General features: G+C 44.0%; 2 protein-coding genes across 2 annotated transcripts in view; one reads left to right on the top strand and one right to left on the bottom strand.

Annotated features, from left to right (window-relative positions):
* PTCD3 (pentatricopeptide repeat domain 3) overlaps positions 1 to 10,055 on the bottom strand; it is a 35,577-nt gene extending 25,522 nt beyond the window's left edge. Inside the window, exons 1-9 of the mRNA XM_005292436.5 lie at positions 9,896 to 10,055; positions 8,360 to 8,409; positions 8,069 to 8,108; positions 6,807 to 6,852; positions 5,791 to 5,859; positions 4,538 to 4,642; positions 2,906 to 3,029; positions 1,836 to 1,954; positions 254 to 327 (exon numbers count right to left, since the gene is read on the bottom strand). Coding sequence (XP_005292493.2) covers positions 254 to 327; positions 1,836 to 1,954; positions 2,906 to 3,029; positions 4,538 to 4,642; positions 5,791 to 5,859; positions 6,807 to 6,852; positions 8,069 to 8,108; positions 8,360 to 8,409; positions 9,896 to 9,999 — 731 coding nt within the window. The 5' untranslated portion in view covers positions 10,000 to 10,055. The remainder of the gene's footprint in view (positions 1 to 253; positions 328 to 1,835; positions 1,955 to 2,905; positions 3,030 to 4,537; positions 4,643 to 5,790; positions 5,860 to 6,806; positions 6,853 to 8,068; positions 8,109 to 8,359; positions 8,410 to 9,895) is intronic.
* Positions 10,056 to 10,083: 28 nt separating this feature from the next.
* POLR1A (RNA polymerase I subunit A) overlaps positions 10,084 to 12,587 on the top strand; it is a 53,977-nt gene continuing 51,473 nt past the window's right edge. Inside the window, exon 1 of the mRNA XM_008169701.4 lies at positions 10,084 to 10,308. Coding sequence (XP_008167923.2) covers positions 10,232 to 10,308 — 77 coding nt within the window. The 5' untranslated portion in view covers positions 10,084 to 10,231. The remainder of the gene's footprint in view (positions 10,309 to 12,587) is intronic.

Raw genomic sequence — 12,587 nt, 5'->3', positions numbered from 1 at the left:
GCATACTTCCAGTTCCAAATGAGGTGTGTGGTTGACTAGTCAAGTCGTAACTCTGGTGTTCGTTACTCTGAGATTCTACTGTATATCTTAAATACATCAACATATGGTATAAAGAAGTGTCAGCTGCGGATATGTTAATAGGTCTTTACAAACACAACAAAAAGAAACGGCAATCTTAGAGCAACACAAGATTCACATCCACATTACATTTAATAAAACGCCAAGAGATTTCAGGAACACCTTCTATACATACCTCCACTTAGGGCCAATGAAGTCTGAGGTCTTCCATGGACGCCCCCTCCGTTTCCTCTGATCGGGAGCTTCTTCCTGAAAAGATTTTTGCCATAAACAACATTTGCAATGAATAAAATATCAACCTTTTATTACAAGTCTAGCAAGTGATACCTAGAATTAAATAGGCTAAAGACCGGTCCAACTAAACAAAATTTATACACTGCAAAAGAAGTCTAGTGATTCCCTGCCTTCCTCCCAATCACCATGGGGCCACGTACAGTGTAGACATTGCTTGCAGGTGAAACCGTATTCCTTCACCCTGCCTTCCAATCTACAATAGACAAGTGAATATAAACTGCAAGTGAACTCATGCATGGCACATAAAAAGAAGAGGAACATTAGACTCCTCTTACCATGTATAAATTACAATTGATTTGTCTGCCTTGAGATGATAAGGAAGCCAGTTTATATCACCTTGTTTGGTGCTTTAAAAAAAAAATCTGGATTTTAATATAGATTTTCTCTCTCTCATATTAGGTGTGTGTTTGTTGGCTTATAAGAGAAGTATGTGTGTTGGTCTCCAAAATCAAATGCATCAAGATGGGTTTCATTTATTAATGGGACACAATCAGATCAGAAATGACATTTCTGTCTGAAAGTGTTTGCTGCTGTCATTAATCGTTACCTCAAAGTACAAAAAAAGTAAATACTAAATGAGAGTGTATTTCAATTACTTGCTTATTCCTGTTCACCCTTCAGAGCCAGATTCACCCTGTTGCCTGCCCTAGGCATAGACTAGAAATGTTGTCCCCATTGCCCACTTCATCTAAAAGCAAGAGACACCTGTCTCTATGCTCTGTATGCTAACCAGGGTACAGGAGAGGAATTCAGCCAGTCAGAAATCTTTGAGTATTTGGGAGAGCGAAATGGGCAGTGAGCCGGAACCAGAGTGGTGGAACTAGAGAGTAAGAAAGGAGGAAGATGGGTACTAGGAGGGAACAGTATCAAGACACACTCTCCTTTCCTTACCACAGGGCCAAGGAGAGAGCAGCAGCACTCATGTGGGATAAACAATTGCTTGTTCCTGGTCAGCAGGCCTTGGCATCAGTCTTATCAGCATGCTGGCTGCACATTAGGACCTTAGATGCCAGCCATGGCTGAAACCTTACCAGCATGTCAGTGCTTTATCATGGTTCTTGGTATCCAATTCTCTGATCTGTGAAAGCAGAGATCCCACCCAGAGAAGTACGCTAAGTCAACCCTTGCCACAGGCTAGCCCCGCTTTGTAGGATATCACTTTTTTTAATTATAAAAATACGGCGGTCGGGGAAAAAAAAGTTATATACCTTCACTACCACACTGGTCAACAACTGTTTAAGCATGGTTCTTGCCCACAAGGTTTCAGCTAAGTCTGAACAGCTTTTAAAAGTAGGCCACTTTGGTCAGTTCACAAGATTTAACTGCAATAAGATATTCCAAGTGGATACAAGCATCATGCCTCTCCAGGCACTCAAGGTGTGAGGATGTTCTTGCCATCACATGTGCTCTCCTACTATTTAAGCAAAAAGTTAATTAAACAGCCTCTTTACAGTTTTTTGTACCTCTGATTCTTTCAGCTCCTCCTTTTGTTCAGACTGATCTTCCCTAGTAGGCTCTCTGTCTCCATAGAAACATAATAGATCTAGAAGACGGTTTGTTGTCTCCAGAGATAAAGGGGTTCCTGCAAGCAATGAGGAAGCAGAATTATGAAACATAAAGGATACATTGTTTATTCAGCACTCATGAAATGGGGCTCTTCATTGACACCAAAACACGTCACGGCATGCAGAATTTCCAGAAAGCAACTTTATATGAACAAAGATGGGTTCGAAAGTAACACTCCCAAAAATCACACATCCAGCGGAGACACAGTCATTTCAGAATAGGGTGACCAGAGAATGGCATTTTAGTACCCGTAAAAAATGTCTGCCTTCTTGGCTGTAACACTGACGCCACTGCTGGCTATCCAGAGCACGGACAAGAGGAAGAGCTTTGCTGACCAAGTACTGGCTGGTGTGGGGGTGACAGATAGTGGCCAAGAGTGAAAGTGCTTCAATACCAGTATAACCCAACTAAAACATCATAAGTTTTCGGTAATGGCTCCTGTACTCTACCCTGTCAGAAAAGCTAGTGAGGGACAACCTGTTCTAGGACAGCAAACCGCCTCCCCTATCAAAAACATTTAATCCCAACAAGCTTTAAATTAATGTAATGGAATCCTCTCCTCTCCATTTGTTAGGGCAAGGCCTTCTCAGCTCCCATCACCCCATATTTCTTTTTAGCTCTTCACTCAAAAGGCCTTGCATTCCATGGTCTTTCCTGCTTCTTGATAGACATATGGCCCAGATTAACTAGAGTGGTAAAAGAAAGAGCCTATCTTGGAACCTCCTCCCTCTTGACACCCTTATCTCCCACTGATGAGCTAGCAAAGTGTATCAGTCATGAGACTACTAAGAATGTCTCAGTAAACAAGTGACAGCTGATGAGAGCCCAAGATTTAAGAACCAGTTCCCAAGAATACAAATCAGTTCTGCAACTCTGTACTTTAACATTAAACCAGCTTCACCCTACGTCTAGGTCTCCATACACACAATCTGGCTGACAAATTCAGTTCTGTAGCTTAAGGTGGTACCTGCTTGCAGGAGCTGATCAAACATGTCCACAGAAGCTTTTACTCTTCTAAGCTGGATACGTTCTTTAAGAGCTGCCTCACTCACTTCTTCAATCTGAGGTGCAAGATTCTCTGGCATCAGGCACTAAAATTGAAGAGCACATAGGCTGAATGGATGCTCTACTCACAGGGGAATTCTGTACTACTATGTACGTGGAGAATTCACGCCTCCCACAGAATTATTTTTCCGGCAGAAAATACATTCTGCAGTCACGCCTTTTGCCCACTAGGGGCTTCTGTGGCACCAGAACAGAGGGCAGCAGCTCCCAAGCGGGAGCAGCCAGCTGCAGATAGGGAGGAGAAAAGGCTGCATTCCTCACAGTTCCCTGCCCATGGAACCAGATGAGGATGGCATGGGATATGGGGGGAGGATGGACAGCGTGGGGCACCTGGGGCTGCTGGGGGGGGGGGGGGATCACAGATTGGGGCTCAGAAGGGCTAGTGGAGTGCACAGAGACACATGGGGACAAGGTGGGAGGTGCAGGGACACATGGGGATGGAGGGGTGGCTGAGTGAGGGTGAAGGGCCACATGGGGATGGGGATAGATGTACCTGACAGAGAGGCTAAGGGTCAGCTAGGGTCTGCATGGGGAAGACTCCCCAACAATCACCCTCCCCCCCAAAAAAACAACAACCCAAAACAAAAAACAAATTAGTTCCACATCTCTCCCACTCACACTGAACAACCCTCCAGGTTCACTGCCTGGCTCCTTCCCAGCAATTATTTCCCTTCTCCCTCAGCTACTCCATTTCCTCTGACTCCCCCAAGCCTTTGCACTTCTTCTGAGGGGTGCAGGAAATTAGATTCTGTATTGTAGTTTAAATGAATTATTATTCAAAGTTCTGTATTAATATGCCTAGTAAGGTATCTATTTGTCAAAAAACGTTTCCTGAATTTTTTTTTGGTATCTGTATTATTACCAATATACTTGCTGACAGGAATTTTGAAATAAATTGTGAAAATATTTGAAACTGGGGTGATGATATTGTGTTATTTTGACAAATAAAATATTCAGAATTTTAAAATAATGTGTGCAGAATTTAATTTTTTGGTGCAGAATTCCCCCAGGAATAACGCTCAAACCGTCTAATAGCCAGGACACCAACTGAAACGTATTACCCATCCTAAAAGCCATTATGGCTCCTCCATCTTCCCTGCCCCCACATAATGTAATAATAGAAGTGACTGTAGCACAAATCATTTTCTGGGAATTAGGGACTGCATTTCCTAAGTGGCCAGTCCCTTACAAACTGGACCATCAACACTAAAATCATTAGAATTAAAATCAAACTAGAGCTATAAAAATTAACTAGATCTATTCACTCCTTACTTCTGCCTGAAAAGCCTTGACTGACTTTAATCACAAACGTTATCTGAGGTCTTAAGAGATGTTCCCTTTGGTAAACTCAAATTGAAATGTAGCTTATGTAAACAAGAGAACACTCAGTTATTTAGTGGTAAGTCATAAGCTTTTGTTATTTTTAGATTAATTTTTGGGCTCAGTCCTATTATCCTTACGCAAACAGTTCTACTGCCCATATTGCTACATAGCAAAAGTAGAGATAGCATGACCACAAGAGCAAAGCGTTTACCGGTATATGAGGTTCCGCAATGTCCTTCTCAAAGAATTGAGGGAATTCGTTAACAATGTATTTTGCAACATTTTTCCCAGACTCCTTGGACAACGAAAATAAACGCTGTATAGGAAGGAAAGGGGATAAGTCTGTTTCTTTACAATACCTAAACGGTTGAATGATAAAGAGGATAACCTTCTAGAACAATGAATCCTTGGAGGGATTAAGTACCTCATGCCTCCCCCAGAGCATGAACACTTCTTAAGGACAGGAGAACACTCCTTTGCTATCTCACTATCTCAGCTGCTAAGCCCATTCTCTCCCCCGCACCCCAAATCTCACATTGACTACAGAGCAGCCTTCTCCCCTCTGACTTCACTTCTCCAATCTTCACTCTCAAATCACATCAGTCCCTATCCTAATCTTTATAGGATTCCAGTCACATCAAATTCAAGCTCCTCAGCTTCACTTTCAAGGTCTCATTTAATTTTGCTCCCATCTATGTTCCTTCTAGTTGCCTTCCCTTTTATTGCACTCCTTCCAATTCTGTCACTCCCCGCTCTTGACTTTATGCCTTCTATCTGCTGCCCTCCATGCTGGAGATAACCCAGCTGCTGCTCTGCAAGTACCCTCTTGCTTTCTCAAAGATTCCTTCCTCTCAACACTGTTCTTTCCACACACTTCATTATACTATGGCTGTTCTGTGTAAGACTGTAAGCTCTTACAAGTTGGGACAATTAGTTTCTTATGGTATATAGAGCAACACCTACATTTACAATTCTGTACAGATGTTTTAGCTCACTTTTTTTTTTTTAATTTTTACTAAATTGCAAGTTTATACTGTATTGCAAGAATCAGCTCTAGAGACAGTATTTAAAGTCAGTAACCATTACACATAAACACGATCTGTGCAAAGGCCTTTATTCCTCAACGAAAGCCACATATCAGCAAAGAGCCTGGCAGTGCAGGCCAGTGGATAAGGCATTAGACCGAAGAAACAGTAGCAGTTCTGAAAGTGGAAAGGGAGAAGGCAGCCAAATGCCTAGAGGGGGGGGTCTGAGCCTGTTTGGTGGTGTTGCCCCTGAGCCTGCCCAGAAGAACCTTATAAGCAATAGAAGACCAGAAATACTGAAAGAAAAAATATTCTGAACACGTTTAAAGAATGATCAGAAACTTTATTTTATTTTTCAATTAAAAAAACCCCAAGCTGCCGACTGTCCCCTTAATATCTGGGGGTAGAGGTCGTCAAAGTTTCAAAATGGAATACTTACAGAGTCAAAATAGTTTCTAGGGAGAAGGTAGGGGTCATCTTGAAACATATAATGTGCAGCTGTAGGATCCTGCAGAAAGGAAAAGGCAGAATTTAAAAAGTTTTAGACAGGTGTATTATAGATATATCTTATTTCATCTCTGAAATTAAGGGACTGTCAGCAGGTCTAGTGCAACCACCTCTCTACCACATTTTAAAGAGGAATATATTTATGTAGCAAAAAATTCACTAGTTTGAAATGTAGCCATGTGTTGGTTTGGGAATAAATGATTAAACAGTTGTTCAGAGGTACGTAATAGGTATACATAGATTATTAATACAGTGATCACATTAGATGGGGACCTAAATAACTAAGATACTAAGGGCATCCTGCAAAGCAGCAAGTGCCTTAATTGCCACAGAAATGAATGGGACCCAAGGGCTCTTAACACCTTGCAAGGTTGGGCTATTAATTCCAGGAATCAACGAACATTAACTTCTCTAGGACTCTATGTTCCGGTGACTCTCAGAATCTTGATTTAGAAGATTTCTGGTCTTTAATCCATAATGATTTTTAAACAGGCTCATTTGGCACAGTCGTTAGAGTGAAAACCAAGGGCCTGATTCTCTGCTACCAGCACCTTGCATAATGAATGTAAAACTCTACCAAATCAGATGCTGGCATTTTAAATACGCTTCGCACTCATGCTGCATGGATGAAAATGGCTGCACAATGTGCATTAGGCTCTTATGGTCCACAGTGCATGCACAATATGTCCCCCATTCTTTAACAGTTCAACACTGGTCTGACACATTATCTTAATATACTACAGAGCAACAGCTCCAGACAGTTTATTCATATAAGACTCAAGGTGCTGAATGATGCACCAAGTTTGTGTTCAGATGCCAATTAGGATCCTATTTTTCACTTATGATCGTGGCAGGCATATGAAAGGTCTCCAGAATGCAGGTCTAATGTATTAAAAAGCAGCACTACACAGTTCCACAAGATGGATTATAACCTAAGAAGGTACTTACCTTGTTTACTGTATATGCAAGAGTTTGAAGAACTGCTAGTTTATCCCTAAATTTAAGAAACTTACATTAATAGCATGCAACAGGCTTTCAACATCAATTCATATCATGTATTAACTTTTTGTCCTGTACTAGATGAATTGGGAGTGTCAGGGAATCAGGATTTTAAGAAAAATTGCACTGTCAAGTATAATGATACTCTAAATATTCTAATCCTATTTAAAATACATCATTTTCTCTTGGGACATGGAAGGAAGGAGGGGAACGAAAGCTTGACTGATGAAGTGGAGTTGAACCACTTAATTTAATACCCTATTATATATTTACTTAATTAGTATGAAATCATTGCAACTAACACAATTAAGACTTTATAAAAACGGAGTCTGTATATGTTTTTTCACCCCCCTCATGCCACACGCACTAGCTGGGAGAGAACTGGGGGGAGATGGGAAAGGGAGAGAATGTTATCTCTGGAAGCCTCAAATCACAGAAACCAATTCTTGTGCTGACTGAGGGCTGGAGGTAGCATCCTATTCTGTAACTTTTGGGCTGATTGGAAGAAATATAATTGACAATGCCAAGAGCTGCTCCTTTCCATAATGCTCCCAGGCCTTGCAAATTCAAGGATCCAAACTCAAATGCTTCACAGGTAGCATGCTGAACTGACATTCAATTGCTAAGCAAACCCATCCATATTGGTTTGCCTCCCAATATCTCACTTCTAGATCTACAGTATAACTAGTAAGACTCACTCTGCACTCAAGCCAGCTCCCCTCCATGGATCAACTAGCAACAATAAGAATGGAGTGGGGTACACCCAATACCATATCTTCAGCACCCCCTCCACAATAATCCATTCTCCAAGATTTTAGAAATACAAGCTTCCTCCTGCTTTTATTTCATCTGCTCCAGTTATGCAAAAGTTTATTTTAGCTATTTTGAAATGTGTCTCAACATAAGCAATATCCCAAAAAAATCAGTAAGATTTGGTGGCTAGTAAAAGTGGTCTTTAAGTAAGAAAGAAACAAAAGTACTGAAACAGAGGTTCTTTAAAGTGGTCTCTTAAAGAAAAGTTAGGGGTGGCTTCCTGGAGACAGAGCCCTTCATTCAATTTCCCCATTGACTTTCTCCCTCACTCCACAATACACAAAACTGAAATTTATTTACTGTTAGCATACACAAAAGCGTAGATGGCAGATGTCAGGAAAACTCTGAGGGCCCCAACTGGGAGGGAGAAAAGCAAGAGATGAGATATTAACACTCACCAAGTTTTCTTTCTTGGAAGAACAATTTCTTCTTCAGTAACTTTAAGAAGAAATATTGATCATAATACTGTTAGACTTGATATATGAGACTGGCATTTCTGCAACTACAACCAAACTCTTGATTATTCTAAGCTGCTAAAAGTCAAAAATAGCAGTCCTGATTTTTAAGATGGGGAATTCTGAACATAATAAGTTTTAAATTCCTCTTTAGGTGCCTTGTTTGTTTTAACTACATAACAGAGTACATTTTGCAGAGCTGAAAAAATGAACTATATAATTAAGATACTGTACCTCCTGGGTCAGCTTCAGTCTTCTGAAGTGATGCACTTCCTGAACAATGCCTACAGACACCAAACATGGCCGTGAGGGTTTTGAGTATCAGCATACACATTAATATGTATTGCAAAAATGGATTTGCAGAATTCTGGACTGCAAGCAACTAGACCATTAACAAATGCAGGTCACTGGCAATCCTACACAATATTGCCAACTCTGGGGTTTTATCACAAGCCTCGTGATATATGTTATTTTTCTTAAAGCCCCAGCTCCTGGAATCAGGTGATCACAAGAGAACCTCTAGCCAAGTTTCTAAAGAAAAGCTTGAAAATGTGAATACTAAAGATTCCAAAAATGGAAGGCAAGTTTAAAAAATAAATTTGCAGGATTTTGCCCCTCCCCTCCATGTTTTTAAATACTTGCACTACATGCACAAACACAAAGCTTTGTGTTGGAAGCTGGAACTAGGCTGAACGCTTATATATATCAGGTCTTTTTCAAAGAGCTCACAGGATGTAGATGGATTCAGAAATGAGTGTACAACACCTCTATGTACTGTGCAGCCTACAGATAGGTAGCCATTTTGCGCTGAATTTAGATGTGGTTTGCTCTCTAGAGCACATAGAGAATGCCCTTTAACGCACGCCTCTCTTTTGTTCACTTTGGTATTCATGTCAATCTAAATTAAGAGTAATTTGTACTGAAATCTATTTGCTCCTATGGAACAAACAAGCTTAAACTTTGTATTAGCCTGTGCCCCCCAAACTTTGCCACAGCTCTGGGGCTGTACACTACAAGACTAAACATTGGCCCTGAGCCTGTGCAAAGCATGAACCTACATGTACCTCACTGCAGGACCAGGAATTTGTGTTTCAACTGTGTTGTGGGACAACCAACCAAGTGATCGTTTTGTAACCAGGTCTCTCAACGCTGCTGTTAAAAAAACCGCCCCAATATAGCTTTTTTCCTTTCCCCGTCTCTCTCTTGTCTGTTAGATTGTAACTAAGGTCTCTGGGGTAGTGAGTGTAATAACAGCACAAACCGGAACAGGGGCCATTTAAAAATAAATCAGCAATTGGCTGGCTCCCGAGAACCGCTACTGAAAATCGTGTAAGTGCTAATGCAGCCAGGGCAGACCCCTCCCCGGGCAGCTGAACCCCCCACGCAAATGGAGGCAGAGCCCCTGCACTCTAGGGAAGGGCGGACAATCGTCTGCGCTGACGGTCTTCGGCTGGACCCCAACAGACAATTTAACCTCAACAGGGTTCTAAAGCCAGTCCCCATAACCCCATCCACTGCAGGGCAGCCGCACGCCACAACGGCCACTGCGCACGCGCGGTTTCCCTATCCGTTCCCGGAGCACAAGCATGAATTCCACATGGCTAGAACGCACCGTGAAGGGCGACTCCGTTGCGCAGGCGCAGCGCTCACTAGCTCTAAGTGCGCAGGCGCTGGCCTCATCGCCTCAGCACCTTGCCTGCCCACCCGCGTTACCGGCTCTTTCAGCTCAATGCAAGCGGAGCTGCTCTCCAGCCCATCCCCCACTCCTACCTGCTGCCCTCTCCCTTTCCCGCGCCAGGCAGCCGTACGCTGCAGCGTCCGCTCAATAGTATCACTTGCTGCCAGGAGCCGTGCCGCAACCATCGTCCCGCCATCTTAGCGGCCCGCCCGGTGGATGCCGGGAAGCAGGGGCGGTACCATTTGCCTCTGGGAGGAGGCGGGAGAGACCCTTTTCCAGGAAGTGGAGTTGGTATCGTCCAGTGACGGCCCCTCCCCCGGAGTGCGGGCACGCCGTTGGGGGCCGCGTGGTGCTCGTGGCGTAGTGGCTCCCTGTTGAGGGAGTCTCTGGTGCTGGAGCGGGAGGAGGGAGCGGCTTGAGCGCTCACCATGGGGCCGCCCAGAGAGGTGCCGTGGCGGCGGCTGACCGGTATTTCCTTCGGGATGTACACGGCCGAGGAGATCAGGTAAGGACCGGAGCCTGGAGAGCCCCCGCGGGAACTACCACTCCCAGCATGCCTTGCGCCGCCAAGCGGCCAGAACCCCATGGACTCTTGGCGCATGTCATGCTGGGGCATGTAGTCCCTGTGTGGGACATCGTCCGTTGTGCTGGGGTCTCAGCTCAGCGTGGCGAGGGGGACGGTGTAAGGGGGTCTCACCCCCTGGTCTACAGGGAGCCGGGCCGGCGCCCTTCTACCTGTCCCCCTCTTGGAGCCCAGCGCAGCATGGGTGCGGGAGATTGGAGAAGGGGCTGGGGCAGCCCAGGTTGGAGGGAGGTGGGTGAATCATAGAAATATGAGGGTTGGCAGGGACCTCAGGAGATCATCTAGTCCAACCCCCTGCTCAAAGCAGGAACAATCCCCAGACAGATTTTTGCCCCAGATCCCTAAAGGATTGAACTCTCAACCCTGGGCCAGATGAGGCTGGGGGACAAAGAGGCTGCCAACCTGGAAGAGGGAGGGTGGGTGGGGGGAGACAGGGGAAGGGGTGTCCTATGCCGTAGAATGGGAGCTAAAGTGGAGAGGAGACCCCCAGCCTGGGTGGGAGTGGGGCGGAGGAGGTGGCCCTCCGCTGTTGTGAAAGGGAGAAGAGGACCTGGTGTGTGTTCCCAGGAGGGAGGGTACTTCAGCCAACTGGGGAGGGAGAGCTGCTGTCATGTGCTGCCGGGGAGCAGACCTGTAGTTATTGAAGATGGTACTTTCTGTAAGAATAGGAGTATTCCCTTGGGTGTCGTGACTAGCTTTCCTGACATCCCTGCCACTGTTGGTGGTGCAGTGGTTGGAACCTTTAAGGAAAAGTTTTATGTAGATATGGCCCTGTAACTGGATATACGGATTTCAGAGGGGTAGCCGTGTTAGTCTGTATCAGTAAAAACAAGGAGGAGTCCTTGTGGCACCTTAGAGACTAACAAAGTTATTTGTGCATAAGCTTTTGTGGGATATAACCCACTTCATCAGACGCATGGAATAAAAAATACAGTAAGCAGGTATAAATATACAGCACATGAAAAGATGGGAGTTGCCTTACCAAGTGGGGGGTCAGTGCTAACGAGGCTAATTCAGTTAGGGTGGATGTGGCCCATTCCCAACAGTTGACAAGAAGGTGAGAGTATCAACGGAGGGAAAATTATTTTTTGTAGTGACCCAGCTGCTCCCAGTTTTTATTCAGGCCAAATTTGATGGTGTCAAGTTTGCAAATTAATTCCAGTTCTGCAGTTTCTCGTTGAAGTCTGTTTTTGAAGTTTTTGTTGTTGAAAAATGGCGACTTTTAATTCTGTTATTTATCAGAGGGGTAGCCGTGTTAGTCTGGATCTGTAAAAAGCAATAGAGAGTCCTGTGGCACCTTTAAGACTAACAGATGTATTGGAGCATAAGCTTTCGTGGGTGAATGCCCACTTCGTCGGATGCTATTGAGCGTCCAGGGAGATTGAAGTACTCTCCTACTGGTTTTTTAATGTTACATTTCTTGAGGTCTGATTTGTGTCCATTTATTCTTCTGCATAGAGACTGTCCGGTTTGGCCAATGTATATGGCAGAGGGGCATTGCTGGCACATGATGGCATATATCACATTGGTAGATGTGCAGATGAACGAGCTCTTGATGGTGTGGCTGATGTGGTTGGGTCATATGATGGTGTGACTGGAATAGATATTTGGACAGAGTTGGCAATGGGGTTTATTGCAGGGCTTGGTTCCTGGGTTGGTGTTTCTGTGGTGTGGTGTGTAGTTGCTGGTGAGTATTTGCTTCAGGTTGCGGGGCTGTCTATAAGCGAGGACTGTCCTGTCTCCCAAGGTCTGTGAGAGTGGGGGATCGTCCTTCAGGATAGGTTGTAGATCCTTGATGATGTGTTGGGGGCTGTAGGTGATGGCTAGTGGCATTATGTTACTTTCTTTGTTCTCTGTAGTAGGTACTCTCACCTTCTTGTCACCATCTTATACCTGCTTACTGTATTTTCTACTCCATGTATCTGATGAAGTGGGTTATAACCCACAAAAGCTTATGCCCAAAGAAATTGGTTAGTCTCTAAGGTGCCACAAGGGCTCCTCATATTTTTTGGGGGTATACAGAGGAAACAAGTGAAACTGAGTATACACAAAGTGCTAGCAAATGAAAAAAATAAACGGGGAGGAAGAAGATGTGATCCTTTTCCCCAACTTTTTTGCTGTTACTTGTAACACCCAAGCATATACAAAGTTAACAATATCTGCCATCATACATGTAACTTTTTGTTTTCTTTCATCTTTAG

Source organism: Chrysemys picta, chromosome 5 (assembly GCF_011386835.1).
Source record: "Chrysemys picta bellii isolate R12L10 chromosome 5, ASM1138683v2, whole genome shotgun sequence".
NCBI classification, from domain to species: Eukaryota; Metazoa; Chordata; order Testudines; family Emydidae; genus Chrysemys; species Chrysemys picta.
This window is presented reverse-complemented; position numbering and strand designations above follow the sequence as displayed.